Source organism: Symphalangus syndactylus, chromosome 3 (assembly GCF_028878055.3).
Source record: "Symphalangus syndactylus isolate Jambi chromosome 3, NHGRI_mSymSyn1-v2.1_pri, whole genome shotgun sequence".
In the NCBI taxonomy this organism is placed as follows: Eukaryota; Metazoa; Chordata; class Mammalia; order Primates; family Hylobatidae; genus Symphalangus; species Symphalangus syndactylus.
This window is the reverse complement of record NC_072425.2, coordinates 31430339-31452680: the sequence shown is the minus strand read 5'-3', so window position 1 is coordinate 31452680 and position 22342 is coordinate 31430339. Positions and strand designations below refer to the sequence as shown.

The 22342-nt window shown below is 53.4% G+C and overlaps 1 protein-coding gene across 14 annotated transcripts in view; it reads left to right on the top strand.

The window, feature by feature from the left end:
* Positions 1–21973, top strand: part of RGS3 (regulator of G protein signaling 3) — a 134940-nt gene extending 112967 nt beyond the window's left edge. For 8 of the 14 annotated variants that reach the window (XM_055271380.2, XM_055271382.2, XM_055271383.2 and 5 more), the window contains 6 exons: positions 7623–8582; positions 15505–15569; positions 18611–18712; positions 19099–19160; positions 19779–19945; positions 21002–21973. In XM_055271380.2, the coding sequence (XP_055127355.1) occupies positions 7623–8582; positions 15505–15569; positions 18611–18712; positions 19099–19160; positions 19779–19945; positions 21002–21187 (1542 nt within the window). In that variant the 3' untranslated portion in view covers positions 21188–21973. Of the gene's footprint in view, positions 1–680; positions 5173–5242; positions 6403–7622; positions 8583–15504; positions 15570–15649; positions 18520–18610; positions 18713–19098; positions 19161–19778; positions 19946–21001 lie in introns of those variants that run through there. The other 6 variants (XM_063636069.1, XM_063636070.1, XM_055271390.2 and 3 more) reach the window with 6 other exon arrangements.
* Positions 21974–22342: the final 369 nt, after the last annotated feature.

Sequence of the window (22342 nt, the reverse complement as noted above, 5' to 3'; positions counted from 1 at the left end):
CTCCTCAGGTGATTGTAAAGCATACTTCTCCGTTAAGAACCAATAGTCTAGGTCGGTGTTTTTCAAACTTTAATGTGCAAATGAATCTCCTGGGATCCTATTAAAATGCAGATTCCCATCCAGTGGGTGTGGATTGAGGTTTACGAGCGTGTATTTTATGAGGTCAGGAGATTGAGACCATCCTGGCTAACACGGTGAAACCCCGTCTCTACTAAAAATACAAAAAATTAGCCAGGCATGGTGGCAGGTGCCTGTAGTCCCAGCTACTTGGGAGGCTGAGGCAGGAGAATGGCGTGAACCCGGGAGGCGGAGCTTGCAACGAGCTGAGATCACGCCACTACACTCCAGCCTGGGCGACAGAGTGAGACTCCATCTCAAAAAAAACCAAAAAAACAAAAACAAAAAAATGAGTGTGTATTTTATATAAGCTCCTGGGTGATGCTGCTGCGGGCTCTTGGGCTGCACTTTGAGGCTAAGAGTCTAGATGGTCCTGTGAAGTTCACTGGATTGTTCTTTTTTTTTTTTTTTTTTTTTTGAGACAGAGTCTTGCTCTGTCACCAGGCTGGAGTGCAGTGGCGTGATCTCGGCTCACTGCAACCTCCACCTCTGGGGTTCAAGCCATTCTCCTGCCTCAGCCTCCCGAGTAGCTGGGATTACAGGCGCCCACCAACATGTCCAGCTAATTTTTGTATTTTTAGTAGAGACAGGGTTTCACCATGTTGGCCAGGATGGTCTCGATCTCCTGACTTCATGATCTGCCCTCCTGGGCCTCCCAAAGTGCTGGGATTACAGGCGTGAGCCACCGCGCCCGGCGATTGTTCTTTCATTCATTTATTCATTCAAACACTTCAGGTGGGGAGTGGTCAGACGTGAGGCTAGAGGGAGACAGTCCAGGGTCTTCCAGGGCTACAGAATTTGGACTTTGAGAGGTATTGGGGAGCCAGCCACAGCAACGTTTTAAGCAGAGGAGTGACAAGTTAAGGTTTGCATGGAGGCAGCTCCCCTGACATAGCACAGAGAATGGCCAGTGGGGTCTGCACTGCCACTGTGAGCCCCACATCATCCTGATGGGGGATGACGGTGGTCTAGAGGGAAGTGGTGGCAGTGGACATGGAGAGAGTAGAAACATTCTTTTTAAAAAAGATTAATCAACTTTTTAATTTTTTAATTTTTTATTTTTTGAGACAGAGTCTCACTCTATTGCCCAGGCTGGAGTGCAGTGGCGCAATCTCGGCTCACTGCAACCTCCGCTTCCTGGATTCAAGCGATTCTCCTGCCTCAGCCTCCCAAGTAGCTGGGATTACAGGTGCATGCCATGTCGCCTGGCTAATTTTTGTATTTTTAGTAGAGACAGGGTTTCACCATATTGGCCAGGCTGGTCTTGAACTCCTGCCCTCAGGTGATCCACCTGTCTCGACCTCCCAAAGTGCTGGGATTACAGGCTTGAGCCCCCGTGCCCAGCCTCAACTTTTATTTTATAGTAGCTTTAGAAATTAGCACAAAGTACAGAGAGTTCCCATATACTTTGTCCTACTTATTGCCAACCTCCCTAGTAAAAAGATCCTTGAAGTTGTATAAGTGTTGATCAGGATTTGAGGATTGACCATGGGGGTGGTCGTGAAGGAAAAGGAGGAGAAAATGATGGCCAATTCCCTGGTTTGGGCAACTGGTGGTGGCTTCATTGATACAGGGACCATGTGAGGAGGAATGATGGACTTGCGGGGAGATCACACATTCAGTGTAGGGCTTGTTGACTTGGGGGTACTGACGGGATATGCAGAAGGAGGTCTCCATCCATGTCCCTGGGCTGCAGCCACACAGCTGTCCTCTGTCTCAGCAGCATGCTAAGGCTCTTCCTGGCCCGGGGCCTTGGCCTATACTGCTTCCTCCCCTAATGAGCCCTGCCCTGCCCCTTGAGCAGATTTCGGTCTCCAGTCATTCCACAGGGCAGCCTTCCCAACACTCCCCTGGACTCTCTCACCCGATGGTTTTCCTTCACACTGCAGATCTTGGTTTCTGTTTATCCTGTGTTTATGGCAGTGATGACTTGGTCAATATCCCTCCTTCCTCTCTAGTTTGTAGGCTCCACAAGGACAAGGATCGTGTCTTTCTTATTCTTTCCTTTATGCACAGAGCCTAGAACAGTGTCTGGATGCAGAACTATTCCATGAGGATTTGGTGAATACTTGCCTGTGGCATCTCAACTCAGGAGAGGGGTCGGGGCTGGCAGAGTGGACTGCGGGTCATCAGTGGCCAGATGGTGCAGATAGCGATTGTGGCCCGGGGAGTGGATGGGTTCCCAAGGGAGTGGACAGAACTGTGATGAGAGGGGCCCTGCAGCAGGTCCTGATGGACAGGCAGACAGGGCCACGAGAGGGTGGAGAAGGGGGTCAGTGGAAATTCAGGGAGGGAGATGTTAAAGCCACGCTGTGCTGGAGTGACCATGGCTATCGTTTATTGAGTGCTCATGTGTGCCCTCATGGTACTGAGCTCTGGAGACTCATTAGCTCATTTATTCCTCTAACAACATTGTGAGGAGGTTCTAGAAATCCTATGTTATGGCTAAGGAAACTGAGGCACAGAAAGGTTAAGCCAGAGGTCACCCAGCAAGTAAGTGTGAAGTTAGTATCTGGAGCTTCCCCTAAGGTAAGTACTGCCTCCATCCTCCTGAATTTTGCCAAACCTGCTGTGTTGGAGACAGTGGAGGTAGAGGGGAGAGGAGTATGGCCTGGAGGGTCTCTGAGTTGGGAGGAAGCACTGGGGGTGCCAGCCTCTGGGGTGGTCAAGAGACCAGACCTGGAGGAGCTGGGCTGATGCTGAGCCGGGGGAGCTAAGTGTTAGCTGAGCCATCAAGGTTCCTGGAAGCTAGCATTGAGTCAGGGACCTGAAGCTAGGGAGCCAGAGCATGCCAAACTTGAAGGAACAGCCCATCTTGAAAGCCTGGGGGTCCAATGCGGGGCAGGAATTCTAACAGCTTCTCCCTTTCTCAAAGGACTTTACAGTTCACAGAGTGCCTTCCTGCCCTTTCTCAGACTTGGTCCCCTTAGGTCTCTGGCATAGGAAGCAGCAGGCATCCTCACCCCCTTTCATGGCAGAGAAAACCAAGCTTGGAGTGGGGTAGTTTGGGATCACACAGCTAGCAAATGATGGAGTGAGGATTCCAGTCCAGGTCTTCTGGCTGCATGTCCAATGCTCTGTCAGTAAAATCCTGGCTGTTAAGGGCCACCCTCAGACACAGGCAAACCCCAGTTTACACTCCCCAGTGCAGGAAGTGGTTTTCGAGGGCAGATGCAGAGCCCGGCATCCGTGGTGGCTGTGATGAATCATCGGAGTGAGAGCTGCAGGTTGTCCCTGGGTCAGCAAACCTGGCTGCTCAGTGAGTAGCTGTGTGATGTTGGACAAGTCACTTCCAGCAGCCCACCATTACCCCCAACCCAACATCCAGTGGGCGTCTGGGGCCCAGGAGCCAGAGCTGGTATAAGTATGAACTCTGGGTGTTATAGCTGCCATCCCTCCTTAGCCTATTCCGAGCTCTGGATTGGATTTGGGAGAGGATTTGATTAGGTCCTAAGCAGTGGCTCTATTTAGAGGGCCTGGTTCATTTCCTGTGTGCTTACAGCAGATGAGACATGGGCAGAATTAACCTGGTCCAGCCAAGCCAAAGAAGTGATGGATGGGAAAGACACAGACCCCCACCTCGGGAGGGCGGGGCAGTGGCTTCCAGCACTCTGGACCCAAGGCCCTGGGTGAGCAGGCTGGTCTTCCTGGGGCACACTGGCTGGATTCTTGTTACTTCAGCTGTTGCAACAGCTGTCTCACTGGGTCCCCAGCTGCCTGTACTTCCTCTATCAGAGCAGTCCCCATGCTCCTTCAGACTAGTTGTCTAACCTCTGTTTTTTCTGCTTAACTGAGGGCAGAGGTTGTGTCTGACTTGTTCCCTGCCGTCCCGCTAGTACCTACCTCAGTGCTTGGAGAATGCATGAAGGTATGCATGCCCCAGTCCTCCCTGCCACCCACACATCCTGCCCACATTCCCCAGAGCAGCTTTGACACAGCACAGCTCTGCCTGTGGCATTTCGTTGCTCACGGGGCAAATCCCATGCCCACCATGTGTTCTGCAACCTCCCCCTCATCTTTGCCTCCCCTCCTGCCCTAATTTTCTCCTACACTTGCCACCCTCCCACCCCTGGGTTTCTCGGGTTTCCTGTAATTGCTCCGGAGCTCCCGTCAAACCACTTCCCACCCCAGCTCTCCCAAGAACAGGGGTCTTACCATACCTGCACGCAGTCCCTGTTCATACAGGCCTGCCTGGGAGCACAGAAAGAACCCTGAGCTCTGGGCCCTGTTCGCCAGCATCTGCTGGTGTGGGATGCACCCAGGTGAGGGGCCTCAGGCAGCACTCCAGGCTGTTCCTCCTCCCTCTACCACCCTCTGAGGGCCCCAAACACTTGTGTGTAAGGCTCCAAGGAAACAGGGAGAGACCCTGGGCAGGAGATGTGAGTTCTAATCCTGTATCAGCCTCTCATTCTTAGGTAATTCCTTTACCCTCTGGGACCCCAGGTTTCTTATCTCTAAAATAAGACCACTGATCGCTCCCATTGTATCAAAAGCTTTTCCAGGGCCAGGCACTGTGAGGAGACTCAGATAGTCCTGTGAGTCCAGTGTGATATCACTGGGCTCAATTTCAGATGAGGAAACGGAGGCTCTGAGGTGTTGAGAGGCTTGGCCAAAGTTGCACAGCTAAAAAGTGGCCCCATTGGGATCAAAATCAGCATGGCTCGGGTATCTGAGCACATAACCACTGGGCCCTCTGAGAACCCTTCCGTCTTGGTTAGTTTCTCGGCTGATCCCTCTGGGTAGGTGCCCTCTGGGGGCAGTACCCCTGCCTGAGCGGCACTTCCCCTCCTGGCTTTGTTTGGTTTGGCCTCGATTTAGAACGGGGTTGGCAGAGGCAGGCTGACTTGCATTTCTGGTTTTGGGTTTGTTGCTGCACTTTCCCCAAGGGGTGGGCGGGCTCCAACTGACAGTCACCGCTGGGACAGGCCTGGGCCCCACCCTCACCACCCAGGAAAGGGGAAATGCGGCCTGCTCCCCACTCGGTGCCACTCCGTGCCAGGCCCTGAGGGCACCCGGTTGCTGCTTCCTTCTGTCTTTCCCCAAGGACTATCAGAGGCAGGTGGCTGGGCCGGGAGGTGGGTCGGGGGGAGGTCTGGCCATGTGGTAGGGTGATAGGACTGAGGGGCCCCACGGAGCTGGCTGCAGGGCAGTTTGTTTCTCCTGATGGAGAATGCTCCCTGGTGGGTGGGGTGATGGGCTGGGGACTGAGTTGCTCATAGGGACAGAGATCAGAAGTGGGCTTGAGAAGAACAGGGCCAGAAGGCCTGGGCTGTGGCCCCAGCCTAGCCCCTGATTTGTGCAGGGTGGCTTTGGGCAAGTCACTAAGTCACTGTCCAGACTGGGCCCTCAGCCTTCCTGTCTACCCAATGGAGGGTCTTTCTGTCCACCTGGGAACAGCCTGATGGGACTGAAGCACAGCCCTTAGTTTCCAGATGAGAATTCTGGACTGGAGGCCCTGACACTAAAATTGCCAACACTGACTCTGGTGTTTGGCAGAGTTTGGGGTACGTGGGAAACACGTGCCGCTGGTTGAGGTCCTTAACTTCAGAATTTCCCTCTAGATCAATGCTTTTTAAATCACTACCTCCAACACCACCATCTCCTGTAGGAGCTTTCCAGCTTTTCCAGCATACGCTTCTGATCTGTTACTCAGGCATACTGGTTATCCCATTTTGTAGGTGGACACCTTGAGGCCTAAAGGTTGGTGACTGGCTCTACCTGACACCCCTGTGTGATTCTAGGTTGCCCCTTGCTCCTCTCTGGGCCTCAGCCTTTCTGTCTATGCAGTGGGGATTTCGGATCGCTGTTGTTTCAGAGTCTGAGGCTATGAGGTTTGAGAGGACCCTTGTGTGGAGTCACCTGTGAGCTGCAGGCAGGATTTCCAGGGCAAGAAGGCCACAGCATCAGCAGGCACCTGTCTTTGGCCTGTGAGCCATAGCCTAAGGCGTGCTCTTCCTGACCTTGGCCAGATCACGCTAGAGTCCTCCGAGGCCTCCCCTCCCTTGCCCAGCCACCTTCTCCACTCTGCAGGGCTCCACTTTCACTTTCATGCTCCCAGGCTGTGGCTTTTACCCATGCTGCGCTTTCACATCCGCTCACATCTGTACTCCCAGATGCCAATGTGACCCCTGACACGTGTGTGCAGCAGCCTGCAGCTGCCCCAAGCCATGGCTGATCACTGACTCCCAGCTGTGGGGCTTCACCATTACAGACTCCCCGGGGCTTCAAAGACTTCTCAGCTTCAAGCATGGCCTTTTGGGTGTCAGGGCAGCTGTACAATAGTGGGTAAGTCACCGGCCTTTGGGCTCAGTTTTCTCATCCATCAAATGGACATTAATGATTTCTACAATGAGAGCTCTTAACCCATGTTCTGGGGGTACTTACCCCTGAAGTTTTCTGCCAGTGTGCACGTGTGCCCGCAGGTGCACACATTCCCAAGCATCTGTTCAGTTCCCGAGTATGGGTGAGGTCTTTCCCTTTCATTAGTTCTCAGCAGCTATGGCTTCTTGAAGACAGAACCTGGGCTCTAAATAAATAGTTCCAGCTCTGGCATTCCTGGTCCTTGAGTGGGAGGGGCCCAGCCCCGGCTTGAGAACTGCCTCCCTGTGTGGTTGTGGCACTATGGACACTCCTGACTTTCTTGGGGCCCCAATCTTCTGGTGACATAGCTGCTATTCAGACTTTCATCAAGAGAAATGTTTTTCTCTTTGCACATGAAATCTACTGTCGAAACTCAGCAAAACCCCCTAGGATCCCGAGGGTTGTGTGTGAGGCAGGAGATGCTGTGTTTTTTGAGGAATCCCTGAGCTTCCTCCAAGCAGTTTAAAAATCCCTGAGTGGGTTATTCTTCAGGGAGTTTCCATGTGTCTGTGACATCTGGTGAGTCCAGGTGTGGACAATATTTTAAAGTTCTGGTTTCATTCCAGTTTATTAGTTTCAAAAAGATACTTAAGCCTTCAGAGCACATTCTTGTTTGAATGACTCATGAGGATTTTTTAAACTTTAGTTCAGGTAGAAGACACCCTGGGCTGGGTTCAGTGACCACCCTGGCTTTGGGGTTTGGCTTGGTTCTGGTCCATAAGCAGAGACCGCCTGGTTCTCCTTTATCCCCAGAGGCAACTTTGACCCTGTTTCCTTTTCTGTAAAATGGGGACAGTGATGCTTCTTTTATAGGGTTGTCGGGAAGGCCATATAAGAGAGTGGGGTCAAGCTGGCCTGGCACCTGCCAAGGCAGGAGCTAGATAGACAGTGGTTACCTCTCCTTCTTCTCCTATAAATGACCAGCTATGTTTTTGATGGAGCAGAAAGTTCAAGCAAGAAGACAGGGTGATAATTGTTACATAACTAAGTCAAAGGGGCTTTTGGGGTTCCATCTGGCACCTCAGCATTCAGACTGGGGGGCCAGGGTTCAGGCCACTGTCTGATTTCATGTCAGCTCATGCATGGTGTCTGGCATCTCGGAGCCTCCTCTTCTGAACCATTCTTGTTTTCTTTTTGTTTCTCAGATGTTTGAGACAGAGGCAGATGAGAAGAGGGAGATGTCCTTGGAGGAAGGGAAGGGGCCTGGTGCTGAGGATTCCCCACCCAGCAAGGAGCCCTCTCCTGGCCAGGAGCTTCCTCCAGGACAAGACCTTTCACCCAACAAGGACTCCCCTTCTGGGCAGGAACCCGCTCCTGGCCAAGAACCACTGTCCAGCAAAGACTCAGCTACCTCTGAAGGATCCCCTCCAGGCCCAGACGCTCTGCCCAGCAAGGATGCGCCACCATGCCAGGAACCCCCTCCAGCCCAAGACCTCTCACCCTGCCAGGACCTGCCTGCTGGTCAAGAACCCCTGCCTCACCAGGACCTCCCTGCCATCCAGGAATCCCCCACCCAGGACCTTCCACCCTGTCAAGATCTGCCTCCTAGCCAGGTCTCCCTGCCGGCCAAGGCCCCTACTGAGGACACTGTGAGCTCTGGGGACCCACTAGCAGCTACTGGAGACCCACCTGCGGTCTCCAGGCCAGCCTTCGTGATCCCCGAGGTCCGGCTGGATAGCACCTACAGCCAGAAGGCAGGGGCAGAGCGGGGCTGCTCGGGAGATGAGGAGGATGCAGAAGAGGCCGAGGAGGTGGAGGAGGGGGAGGAAGGAGAGGAGGACGAGGATGAGGACACCAGTGATGACAACTACGGAGAGCGCAGTGAGGCCAAGCGCAGCAGCATGATCGAGACGGGCCAGGGGGCTGAGGGTGGCCTCTCACTGCGTGTGCAGAACTCACTGCGGCGCCGGACACACAGCGAGGGCAGCCTGCTGCAGGAGCCCCGAGGGCCCTGCTTCGCCTCCGACACCACCTTGCACTGCTCAGACGGTGAGGGCGCCGCCTCCACCTGGGGCATGCCTTCGCCCAGCACCCTCAAGAAAGAGCTGGGCCGCAATGGTGGCTCCATGCACCACCTTTCCCTCTTCTTCACAGGACACAGGAAGGTGAGAAAGCTAAAGGGGGAGGGAGAAGGATACATGCAATATGGGGAGGGCTGGCCCAGGGGCTGCAGGGAATGAGAAGTCACTGTGTTCCACCCCCACTGTCCTGGCAGCCTCCCAGCGAACCTTCCACCTGTTGGACAGAAGATAAAACTGAGGCCCAATGGGACCAAGAAGGCAGAGCCTGGACTTAAACCCATGACTTTAGAATTCCAGATGCTGTGTTCTTATAGCTCCACTGGTCCCCACAGAAAGAGAGCAGGTGTAGCTTAGCCCAGGCCATTGCGTATTTGGATTTAAAAGATCTGAGATAGTACCTGGAGAAATAGAGTTACAGCCTAGCCAGACTAGAAATCCATCAGCCAGTCACAATGACAACACGCATTTATTCTGTGTCCGCATTATCCTAAGCAGTTTACATGAACTCATTAACTCTCACAACAGCCCTTTGAAGTAGATAGTATTTTTGTGCCCATTTTACAGCAGAGGAAACCGAGGCAAAGAGAGGTTACCTAACTTGCTCCAGGTTACACAGTTTATCAGTGTCTGAACCAGAATTAGAATCTGGTTCCAGGGCCAGTGCTCTTAACCAACCACCACACCGTTTGCCTCTCGTGAATATTTATATGTAGATAAATAAGTATTTATCGATTTCCTGCTGTGTACCAGGCCCTGTGCTCTGCAACACAGCAGGAGCCACAGAAGTGTGTGAGGCTGGTCTCAGCCTGAGAGAAGTAAGTTACCTGTGTGAGCCTTGAAAGCGGCCTAACAGTGAACAGATTGCGCCATGATCTTGAAGCCCACAAGCTAGTTTGGGTCTGGGCTCTGTTTCTTACTATGTGGCTTTGGTTGAGTCACTCAACTCCTCTGAGCCATAGTTTTCTTCTCTGAAAAGTAGGGGTTAATAGCACTCACATCCCAGAATGGTTGAGGATGAATGGAAGAGGCTGGTGCCTGACAACACTAGCCGCATGAGCAGCGGCCCTCAGGGAATGCTAGGCCCCACTCCTTCTCTTGAAATGCAACAGCCAGGGCAAGGTGTTGGTGTGAGGCCAGGTGAGTAGGGGTGGTCAGTGCCCATGGAGCGCAACTGACTCAGAGATCTAGAACTTCAGGACAGACGCCAGGGCCTAAAGCCATCAGTGAAAGCTTCTGGAGGAAGATACCTCTCAGCTTGGCCTTGAAGGTTGAACAGGATTAGAATAAACAGAGAGGTAGAGGCAGGCATTCTTTGGCTAGAGCAGAGCATTCATAAAGGGCAGATGCCTGGCACAGGTGCTGCTATTCCTCCCTCCAACCCATGGCAGACATCATTAATGGATTCCAGCATACTTCCTCACCAAGTTGGGACATGTCATCAGAAGCCTGCTTAGCTTCTTAGCCACTAGCAAGAAGGCAGACTTGCCTTCTGGGGAGATGCCTTCTGCTGAAAGCTAGTCATTCTCACAGGGCAGGCTGGGGCCCTCCAGAAAAGGGTCTTGAACTTTGGCCTTGGAACTGAATCTCCATTTCCTCATCTGTAAGTGTGTGTGGTTCTCACACTGTGGTGTGCTCCAGAATCACCAAGGGGAGGTTAATATATGATTCCTAGTCCCCATACCCAGAACTCTGGAATCAGAATCTCTAGGGGTGGTGCCCAGACCCTGTATTTTAAACATGCCCCGAGGGATCATGATCTTACCAAAGTTTGAATATCACCATCTTAGGCCATTTCTTGATGGTTTCTACAGGAGAGAGTCTGGAACGCTGTCCTTCCAAGGCAAGGCCTCAGGCTCACTCAGATCAGGCCTGGCCACTCCTCTTTGGAGGGCGGTTGAGGCCCACCTGCCTTGGGCTTCCCAATCCTGATTCCCCCACTACACCCTTCCCAGTTCTATTCCCCTCACCACACTTGCTCCAATAAAACTATTTATATACAGATAAAGTCACACACATTCATGTGTATGCATTTATCTAATTCCCCAGCTCAGTTGGCCTCGGCTCCTACTTTAGGACAAATACTCCTGCCTGGGAGTCCAGCAGGCCTGGACCAGCTCTCTCTTGTCTCAGCTTCCTCCTTTGGGTGCCCAAGGTTCCCACTGGCACCCTCCTCTGTCCCACCAACTTTTAGCCAGTCACTTCCTTTCTTGAGTTTGAGTGGCTGAGCTGGCAGAGACATCAGAGGCTGCCCCCAGCCTGGTGGTGGCCACCCTTCCATGTGGCTTCCACACACCAGTCCCCGAGCCCTTTGCCATTCACATCCTGCCCTCTCCCGCCAGCAGCTTCAGTACGAAACCCACCCTTGTCAAGAGGAGATGAAGCCCAGATGGGACAAACACTGTGATCTAGCTCCATCTCTTACTGGTACTGGGCCTTGGGCAAGTCCCTGCCCCTCTGTGAGCCACAGTTTCCTCCTTGTTGGAATGGGTATGGTAATAATGCCTCCTTCCTAGGGTTGCTGGGAAAATTAAATAGCTTAACACAGGTGAAACATTTAGGGCAGTACCTGGCGCTCAGCACCTGGTGGGTGCTGCATAAATGGTAATCATGTGATGCGGAGGGGGAGGGGGAGAAGAGCAGTAACCAGGATAGTACTGGCTGTGCCACCATTCAAAGTACCACCAGACCCCATTTCTCACCTTCCTGACACTGCTGCAAGGTGGACAGGCACTTGTCTTACAGTGGGAGGCTGAGGCTAGTGAGAGATATTTTGTCCCCAGCCACACAGCAGCAAGTGATGATGGCGCTAGACAAGGCCTCACCATTGTCCAGTCAGTCCCCTGTGGCTCTACCCTAGACTCTGCGACCTCATGTTGATGAGGGGCCAGGGGTGGGGGACTGGCAGAGGGACAGCGGCGGGTTCCCCCATGACTTTTATCTTCCTGGCTTTGGCCTGGCTCTTCTGGGAGGGTCCCCTGATGCTGATGGAACACTATTCCCAGGCAATGCCAGGCAAGAGGTGAAGAGGGGAGGGGTGAAGTGTTCAGGCTATGGAGTCAGACAGACCCAGGTTCAAGTCTCAGCTCCGCCTCCTCCTCCCTGGCTCTGAGACCTTGGCCAGGTTGCTTCTTTCTCTGAGCTTCAGTTTTCTCTTACAAATGGAACATGGAGTCCCCCAGGAGTTGTCCCAAGGGTTCCAGGGCGCAGTACATAGAAAGCTTGGGCTGGTTGTTTGTGCTGCTGTGCGGATAAGCTGAGGCTGCCCAGAGCGCATGCTGCCTGCCACAGGGTGACATTCAGTCTCGATGTTGTCTCCTCTCCACACCCCTCTTATCCTGCCCTCTTGTGTGCTGAGCAATTTCTACTGCGAGTAGGAATGTCACAACAGGCAGACCTCAGAGATGGTCTGCTCGGCCATGGTGATCTCACAGATGGGCCGACTGAGTCCAGAGACGGAGAGCCCCCTCCCCTACCCCCCCGCCACAGTTCTCCAGGTGGCCATCCACTGGATCTGGCGCCCTGTGCTGAGTTGAGTGGTCTCATGGTGCCCCCTGCCGCCAGACCCTTGCCTTCCTGGCTGCTCCCTGGAGGCCCTGCAGAGCAGATCCACAGGCCTTTTTCCTGGGAAGTCAAGGAAGCCCCAGAGAATAATTGTGTTTGGGTCCAGGATGCTGCCATTGAATTCTATTCCAGCCTATCTGGCTCAGCACAGAGGGTCATGGGCTATTCTTTGACAGTGAGGAGACCACAGGCTGCAGCCCTTCCCTGGCCCTGCTTCCTTCCTCCCCTGCAGGGGACTGGCCTGGGCAGAGGTGGTCCACAGAGGGTGCCCGCCCTATTTCACTAAGCTCCCACGTAGGTCAGAGATCAGACGAGAGGACTCCAAAAATGCCTTCCAGCTCCAAGACGATAATACCTTCAAGCCTCCTATTTTTAAAAAGCCTAAAGAATTATTTCAGATGTGTAAACAAGTAAGTATAGAGTTTAAATCCACTGTTTCCACGTGGTTCCATGGGGCCTGCCAGGCTGGGCTGGATCAGAGAGGGCAGCCATGGATGGCCAGGGAGCCCCAGAAGCCCGACCAGGACCAATAGGGGAAACCAGCTGAGCCCTGCTCACAGACGAGCCCTCAGTCACTAGTGGGCTCTGGACCCAGACCACAGTTCTCTGCTACTTGTTAGTTCAGAGAGCCTAGGCCAGTTACCAAACTGCCCTGGGCATCGGTTTCCTCAGCTGCACACTGAGGGGAAATATCAGTAACTAGCTCTTGGAATCATTGCCAAGGTTAAATGAGATAAAGTATGTTAAAACACTTTGGCCCAGCGCCTGGCATGTAGTGTAGCAAAACCCATGCTATCTAAGAGTACTTGCTCACCACTGTGTGTTGGGCGCTGTGCTGAGCATGTCCCCGTGTACTTACATAATCCTCACCACAGCCCTTTGAGGGAAGTCCGGTTATTACCTGCATTTTACAAATAAGGAAACTGAGGCACAGAGAGGGATGTAACTGAGCCAAGGTCAATGAGCTAATAAATGAGCTAAGCTTCAAATCCAGGCAATTAAAAACCTACACTGTTAATTATTACTATAATTACAGTTATAATTACAGTAAGAATTATACTTATTGTTCCAAGAGGTGGTGAGCTCCTAGTCCCTGGTGGTGGCTGGATGAGGCTGGGCAGGGCCCAGGGGTTCTGCCTGGAGTGAAGGAAGGGCTGCATGGTCCTGAACTCACCTCCATCTGCTTTTCAGCTGGACAGGATCACATAGTGAGACAGTGGGGAGAAGATGGAAAGGAGAATTCCTTTGGAGGGCCTTTGCAGGCTGGGCCCTAGGTAGGCCTTGCTGCAGCTGTGGGAGGGAGGAGTCTGGGGGGCCACACTGGCTGCCTCCAAGGTCAGAGGCCAAAGCCTCCCTGCAGCTATGGTGAGTCCCTAGGGCTGGGAATCAGAACCCAATTTTTTCACCTGAATTTCTCCTTGGCTTACAGGCTCTTCTTGGTGCTGGGGTTTCCCCAGCAGCCCAGGGGGCTGACTTCTAGGGCCAGAGCTGCCCAGCCCCTCTGTGAAGCTGCTGGGCTTGGGTCAGTCCCTGCTGAAGACACTCTCCTCCCCACAGTGGAAGGACGAGCCCATTTCCCAGCAGCGCAGAGGCTGGGGATGGCGGCTGGGTGGGAGTGGTCCCTAGGCCCATTGTGTGGAGCCGATAAAGTACGGAAGCTGAGGTTAGAATGGGAGGAAGCCCAGGGCCCGAGGGCTCTTTCCCACGGGTGGGGGCCTTGGGCATGGCCTCGCCAGGCCAGCATGACTGCAGCCTGTATGTGCACTGAAGGGTGCCCTGAATGGTGACAGTGGTAACACTCACTGGGCAATGACCACTGGTTACTGAGGTTAGCGTGGGTGCCAGGACTGGGTCTTGGGGTCCAGAGTTTATCCTAGTGAACCTTCCATCAGCCCTGTGAAGTGGCTGTCACCATGCCTAAGCCATAGCTAAAAAAATGGAAGCCGAGAGGCTAGGAAACTTACCCAAAGTTGGTGAAAGCAGGATTTATATCCAGGTCTGGTTCCAAACCCTTGCTCTGAAATCACACACCATACAGTGTGTGCCCCTGTGTGCACGTACACATATGTGTGTTTACAACTCTGGTGGGGCAGCATTCTCAGGAAGGAGGCAGCACTTCCTGAGTCTTTCACGGGAAACATTAAAATGTGTTCTGACCTTGCATTTTTGAGTAGCAGCATCCTTTGGTGGAGAAACACAGGCCTTGAATTGAAGCAGATTCCAGCTCTGTCACTTACATGCTGGGTCTCCTTGGGGAAGTGACTTAAATTCTCGGAGTCTCTATTTACTTTATAGGTTTATTGTGAGGTTTAATGAGATAGTATCTGAATTATGCCCCATCCAGGGTCTGGCCTATAGTATGAGCTAAATGAAGGTATAATTCATCCATCCATCCATTCATCCACTCCTTCATCCATCCACCCACCCACCCATCCATCCATCTATTCACCCATGCATTCATCTACCATCCACCCACCCACCCACCCATCCATTTACCCATGCATTCATATATCCATCCACTCATCCACTCTTCCATCCATCCACTCATGCATCCATCCATCCACTCATCCATCCATCCACCCATCCATCCATCCATCCACCCACCCACCCATATATTCATCCATCCATCCATCCACTCATCTATCCATCCACCTATCCACATATCCATCCATCCATCCATCCATCCATCCGTCCGTCTGTCCGTCCGTCCATGCAGGTGGGAGACTCACAAAAGCATCCCCCGGGGAAGGAATTGCACATGGAGATGAAGACCTTTTGTTGGTTGGAAGGCAGAGTTGAGGAGGTTGCTGAAGTAGGGGTCAGGCTGGAGAGATAACTGAAGGAGTTGTAACTGATATTAAATGGAACTTTCTGCCCTGATCCTAAGATGGTAGATCCGGTCATGTTATGGAGTTGGGACGTTATCCTGAGGGCACTAGGGAGCCATGGAAAGCTATAAGGCAAGAGAGGTGCGCTCAGGCCTGTGTAATGATTTATTCTATACACTGCTGACCATCTCAGGTCTCCTTTGAACTTCAGAATCCTGATTTAATCATTATGATCCTGATTTTAGAAATTAAGGAATAGAGGCTTAGAGAGGGGCAGGGATTGGCCTAGTGACACAGCAGAAGCCCTGCCCTCTCACCTGCTCACTGCCTGCAATGAAGCCTCTGCCATGAGTGCCAGCTGTCTGGCTTCTCCCCAGTGAGCTGGGGACCTGAATGTCCCAGGAGGAGATCCCTGTGGCCGGAGAGTCTGCCAGGCTGATTCCACTTCACGGCCAGGCTGTTCCCAGCAGTGGGGTTTCCCTCCCTCACCTGTGTGCCGGGGGTGGGGGCTTTGGGGGTGGAATAGGCTGGTGGCAGGGACTGTTGGGTCTCTGAGCCTCTCTTAGGTAGGAGCTCCTGGGTGCCCAGACTGCATCGTGTCTGTCTTCTCTCCGCAGATGAGTGGGGCTGACACCGTTGGGGATGATGACGAAGCCTCCCGAAAGAGAAAGAGCAAAAACCTGTACGTTGGGAAGATCCCTGGCTTCTGCGCTCCTCTTCCTCCCTTGCCCCAGGGCTTGTCTCTCCTCTAGGGGTCCAGGTCGGGAGAAGAGGTTGTGCCTGGTCCCGCCCACAACCCCAGACAGACACCAAGGAAAAAGTGGATCTTGGAACTTTGCAGTGACCCCAAAGTGGGGTCACCTGGGTCCTGAGCATTCTCTCCAAGTGAGGCAAAGTGCTGATTCAGTACCCGGAAGCCACAGTGAACCAGAGGCAACTAGCCCGGTTGCCCTGGCTTTAGCCCAGCTTCTGAGCCAAGCAGGAACCAAGTGACTTCAACAACTCCTTTGCTCCCTCTGGGCCCAAGAGTGACCTGAGAAAGGGTGGAACTGACAGGCATGGGGCTCCTCTTTCTCTTCGTGAGCTCCTGAATGCTAATAGTCTCAGGCGTTGCCGGGAGGGGGCGCTGCTGGCCTAGCTGCCGAATCCCGCACTCCCCAAGCCTTTCTGACCACACTCAGGCCTTCTTATACTATGGGGTGTTTGTTAGAGGTGTCAATGAAAAAGATGTGTGTATGGGTTCTCAGGTCTCCTTCTACCCCCAGGCCTAAGGCCCCGGAGACTCGGGGGAGGTATAGGGAGGAGGCAGTGGGGTGCATGCACAGTGACCCCCGCAGAGGAAGCCCCTCCCCTCCAGGTCCTGTAGCATCCACCACTAGGCAGGAATTGGGCTATGGGGAGGAGCCTCCTGCAACCCTCTTCCCTGGCCTTGACCTTGGGTGGGGTCCACTACCCTAGAAAGCCTTCCTTGCCCCAGCTGCCTTGACCTCTCCAGTTTTCTGCAGCAACTGTTGGCTTCTCTTACTCCACAGCCAATTGCACTTTCTTAGCAAGGTGAAATGCATAAACCAAAACAGTCCTTTGCACCATCCATCTTCACTTAACCCTTTGTAGGATGAAAGAGGATCCAGGGGGTGCCAGGACTGTTGAATGTGGCGCTGGAAGTGGGAGGTGTAGGGAAGCAGTGTGTGGCAGCAGAGGGCAGGCATTCCAGGTGCTGGAGCTGCCCTGTCTAGCCTCCTTTCAATGTAGGTGCTGCCTTTTGAATTGCCTGAAGCCCACACATTTTTTTTTTTTTTTTGGAGACAGTCTCCTTCTGTCACCCAGGCTGGAGTGTGATCTTGGCTTGCTGCAACCTCCGCCTCCCAAGTTCAAACAATTCTTGTGCCTCAGCCTCCCAGGTAGTTGCGATTACAGGTGTGTGCCATCACACCTAGCACATTTTTTTTTTTGTACTTTTAGTAGAGATGGGGGTTTTGCCATGTTGGCCAGGCTGTTGTCAAACTCCTGGCCTCAAGTGATCTTCCCGTCTCGGCCTCCCAAAGTGCTGGGATTACAGACATGAGCCACCACGCCTGACCTCTGAAGCTCACACTCTTAAAAGCTTAGACGAAGAGTCTTAGAACATCTAGGGTAATAATAAGAATAACCATTAATGTTTATTATGCCAGGCACTGTTCTGTGCGTATTTCATATGTGATCTAATTTAATCTTTACCACTACTTTTATTTTACATTCCGTTCTTTCTTATTGACCCTACCCTTATTTTACACATGAATAAACTACTGTGCAAAGAGGCTAAGTTACATGGCAAGAAAGTGGTGGAGTTGGGACCTGGAGACCTGGCCTGCTGGCTTCTGTTTGACAGGAAACAGCTTGACAGAGAAAAAAGCTTGATAGGAAACTTGAGAGGTCAGGAAACTTGTCAAAGGGCACACAGCTGGTAACTACTGGAGCTGGGATTTGAACCCAAGACTAGCTCCAGAGCCTGGGCACAGCCTCCCCTGTAGGACTCTCCTTCATTAGACAGGGTGTCTAGGTCTTAGTGCCATTGTAAGCTTGAATAGCTTCAGAAGTATAAATGCTTCAAACTTACCAAACCCCCTTGAAAGTTTAATTATTTCAATTTCTTTTGCACGTCTTTAGTTTTGTGATTTTTGAATAATCAATTTTTCATTTTCATTTTTGGTTTCAGTCAGCATTTTCCATCTTTGGGAGGATGGAGACCAAAACTTAAAGTGAAAAATTTATTATTCGAAAATCACAAAACTATGCACACAACATTCAATAATTAAACTTTAAAATGGTGTTTTTGTAAGTTTATAGGACTTGTACTTCTGAAGTTATTCAGGTTTAAAACTACTAAGACGTTGGGGTCCTGCTGTATATTCATGACTGGATGTCACCAATGCAGGTGACTGAGGCTGAGAGGCTGGCTGGTAGGAGCCATTCTCTGGGAGGTGCCCTGTACAGGGGGTCTAGGGAAAAGGGGGGCGAACATGAGCAAGAGGCATTTAGCTCCTTTCTTGCCAGCAGTTTCACCCAGTGCTGAATTCTGCTGCCTCCTTGGGGACCGGCAAGGCTAAAAATGGTTCTTGGCTAAAAATAGCCAGTCCTGCCACCCTGGTGGGCAGTGCCTCCCCTGGCTCCCTCCTTCTCTCTCAGCAATTTGCTGACTTGTCCCCCACCCCCCACCACTGTCTCCCTGCTGCCATGGTAACGAGGAGGCCAGTCACAAATAGCTGGGACTGGCTTCCTGCCGGGACGGCCCCAGAGGCTGTCCCTTGCAGACACATGCCCCTTTCACAGCTCCCTCTCAGGGTTGGCCAGAAGGAATTTTTTTTTCCGCTCCCCCTCCTGGTCCCTCCCATTTCCTGGCTCCTCCTGTCTGAGTACCAGCCCTGGCTTGTGCCTGGGAGTCCAGTCATCAGGCCAGGATTCCAGGGAGCGTGTGTGGCTGCAGCCTGCACCGTTGCTGCCTGCTGCCCAGGACGCGGGGTAGGGGACAGGAGCCAGAGTGGTGCTTCCTGCAGACCAATTTGTGGCCCCAAGGTGGGGGGCCCTACAGAGATGCTCCGAGGCATGTACCTCACTCGCAACGGGAACCTGCAGAGGCGACACACGATGAAGGAGTAGGTGCCCTCGACCCAGCTCTCCCAACTCTGGATTTGCAGGGGCGAGTGGGCCAGGCTGAGCAACCCTCTTTTCTGCTTCTGTCCCCAGAGCCAAGGACATGAAGAACAAGCTGGGGATCTTCAGACGGCGGAATGAGTCCCCTGGAGCCCCTCCCGTGGGCAAGGCAGACAAAATGATGAAGTCATTCAAGTAGGTCCTCCTTGGCACCCTGGGACCTTTGGGAACTCACTGGCTCCCCGGGGAGTAGGACTGAGTGGTAGGGTTGAGGGGAAGGGGCTTGCCGGCTTGATCCGGCTCTGGGGAGACAGAGGTTCTCACAGACGGAGCTGGGCACCTGGCAAGCAGCTACCCTCACAGGGAGCAGCTGCCCTAGGGGGAAGGCTAGGTGGAGTGGAGATGGGGGCTGGAAGGGACCCTGGACCCAGGAAAGAGGGTGGGCCTCCTTCCTGGGCACCCCAGCTGGGCTCAGCTGCAGCCTGGGCCCAGGGCAGTAAACAAAGGCCGCCTGGCCCAGCCTCCCGCCAGGTTCCCAAGCCTCTCAGTGTCCTCACTGTGTTCCCTCCCTCACCCCTCAGGCCCACCTCAGAGGAAGCCCTCAAGTGGGGCGAGTCCTTGGAGAAGCTGCTGGTTCACAAATGTAAGTTGGGCCTGCCTGCCCCCTCCCTGTGCCCTCTCTCCCTCTCCCTTTCGCCCCCATCCAGACCCTGTGTAGCTGGTGCTAGAGAGGCCGCCTTCCCTCTCCTCGGCCGTCAGGGTGTCCTTGCTGTTGCAGAGAGGCTGAGCCCAAGCCGAGGCCCTTGGTCTGGCCTTGGAGCCAGCTTCTGCCAGCCCCTCCCTGTCCATGTGAGCTGGCACTGCCTGCCGGAGGCCCATGGGACCTGTGTGCTCAGATCCATATTCCCAGAATAAGAATAAACATTTCTATGTACTGAGGGCTTTCACGGTGCCAAATGTGCCTGCCATCTCATGGGCAGGGTCCCATTGGCTCCTCCCAGGGCTCTGGGAGACAGAATTGATATTCCCCATTTCACAGATGAAGACACTGAGGCATAGAGAGGGGGAGACCCGGCTGAGACCCTGAAAGAGGCAGTGGCAGGGCTGGGGCCACATCCCAGGGCTCCTGGCTGTCGGGGACGGGCATTGTACTCAGCTCCCAGCATGCCCATCTTCAAAGTCCTGTAGGGGTAAGCTCGGGCATCTTAAGGGCAGGAGAGGCTGACTTTGCCTCTTACCCCAGGATCTGTTCTCCCCACAGACGGGTTAGCAGTGTTCCAAGCCTTCCTTCGCACTGAGTTCAGCGAGGAGAATCTGGAGTTCTGGTTGGCTTGTGAGGACTTCAAGAAGGTCAAGTCACAGTCCAAGATGGCATCCAAGGCCAAGAAGATCTTTGCTGAATACATCGCGATCCAGGCATGCAAGGAGGTAGGACCTCAGGGCAGACCCTCAGCTCCTCCAATCCCCAGGGCCCAGTGGCCCTTCAGCTGCAAGGTGGCAGCCAGCAGCACAGGAAGGTGAGAGGCCAGAATGACTCCATGAGCCCAGGTACCCAGTGGGGAAGATGCAAGCTAGGATCAGGGGAAGAACAGAATCCCAGTTAGTAATAAAAATGGCCACCACCAAGGCACTGCTGCATGCCAGGCATGTGCTGAGCCCTTTATGTATGCGTTCTCATGTTTCATCCACACAACAACCTGTGAAACAAAGAGACAGGCTGGGTACAGTGGCTCATACCTGTAATCCCAGCACTTTGGGAAGCTGAGGCAGTCGGATCACTTGAGGTCAGGAGTTCGAGACCAGCCTGGCCAACAGGGCGAAACCCCATCTCTACTAAAATTACAAAATTAGCCAGATGTGGTGATGGACGCCTGTGGTCCCAGCTACTCAGGAGGCTGAGGCAGGAGAATTGCTTGAATCTGGGAGGCGGAGGTTGCAGTGAGCTGAGATCGCACCACTGCACTCCAGCCTGAGTGACAGAGCGAGACCCTTCTCGAAAAAAAAAAAAAAAAAAAAAGGAGACAGTCTTAGAGAGACAAATCATAATTGCTCCCATCTATTGAGTGTCTACTGTGTGCCAAGCACTATGTGCAAAGCACATTATGTGGATGGTCTTTTCTTGGTTTTCATGCTTTGAGGAATGTACTATTATTCCTAGCTGGTAGATACGACAACTGAAGCTCACCACACTTAAGTGATTTGCTTAAAGTCACACACCCAGGTGTGGCACTGCTAGGATTTGAACCCAGGAAGCCTAACCCTCAGAGTGGTATTTTTAGCCTTATAAATGCTGCCAGCCCTACAGGAAATGACTGAGCCAGGACTTGAATCCTCTGGTCTGAGGGTCTCTACTTCAGATGAACCTTAAGATGTGGGGCAAAGGGGCTTGCAGGTGAGAGGCTGGATGGGTCCCTTCCAGGCACATGGGCCCTAGGGTCAGTCCCCAGCAGGCAGCCCTGACCATGTCCCCCTCTGCCTCCGCAGGTCAACCTGGACTCCTACACGCGGGAGCACACCAAGGACAACCTGCAGAGCGTCACGCGGGGCTGCTTCGACCTGGCACAGAAGCGCATCTTCGGGCTCATGGAAAAGGACTCGTACCCTCGCTTTCTCCGTTCTGACCTCTACCTGGACCTTATTAACCAGAAGAAGATGAGTCCCCCGCTTTAGGGGCTACTGGAGTCAAGCTCAGCGTTCACACCAGGCGGGCTGGGTCCCCTGCCCACCTGCCTCCCTCCCCCCTGTGACGGAGGGGGCAAGCAAGCCCCCAGAGGCTGTGTCTCTGGACAGACGGATAGACATACGGAAGCGAGGCCTGGACCAAGAGAGGCCCAAGCTACTGGAGGAGTAGAAGGATGGGCCCCGTGGGGTCCCCACTGCCCCGGTACGAGGGGGCCTAAGGACCCTGGCAGGTCAGGGGCCCCGGCTAAGCCAGATCTGGAGCTGCTGCTCCTTGCTGCGGAGACCGCGGAGGCTTCGCGTTGACCAAGTTCCTTGAAGAACTGGCTGATGGGGCAGGAGGTCCAGGCCTGGGCTCTCGGGCCCTCCTGGAGGACCATTGGAGCTCGCAGCTCAGACCCCCACTTTGAGTTTTATTTATTTAAATAGTAGTTGGATGCTTGGCACGTCGTCCTGTAATAGGAAACCCTTGCCTCATCAGTTTTCCTGATTTACAAGTGCAATATTTTAGCCAATGCCTTGTGAGAAGCTGTCATGCAAAGGTGGACACCATTCTCCAGCTTCAGGGGATGTGCTCATCCCGTGCACCAGTGGCGGGCAGCTGGCCTTCTGGACTAAGGCAGCCTGGGGGGACACTGCAGTCTGGCTACACACAGAGATCTGGCACCCCCTGGGTGGGGTGTCCCTCGGGGGCTTTGGGAAAGCATGGCACCCTCAGACCACACAGTAGCCGAGTTCTGGAGCAAATAAAAGGCCTGTGTTATTTCTTGTTCTTGACCCTTTTTGTGTGTTCCTGGTCTCGAGCCTTCCCAGGGTGGCTGGGGCTGGGAGGGTTGGTCGCTGGGCTGTTGATTCAGCCACTGCTCTCTTGCCATCACCTGCCCCCATCCTGGAGCCAGATACACTGATACGCTGGTGAGGGCTGCTCTCCCACGCCTTCCTCTGTGCCAGGCGCCGTGCCACTCATCCTAGTGGTCACTGCCTCTCCTCCCCAAGCCTGGGAGGTAGGGCTTATCCCCATTTTACAGATGAGGAGATGGAAGCACAGACAGGGAAGGTCACGTAGCCAGCAGGTGGCAAGGGTTCAGCCCAAGTCTGACTGGCAGCAAAGCCTGGGCTCTGCCAGCTACAGGATGGAGTCCTTGC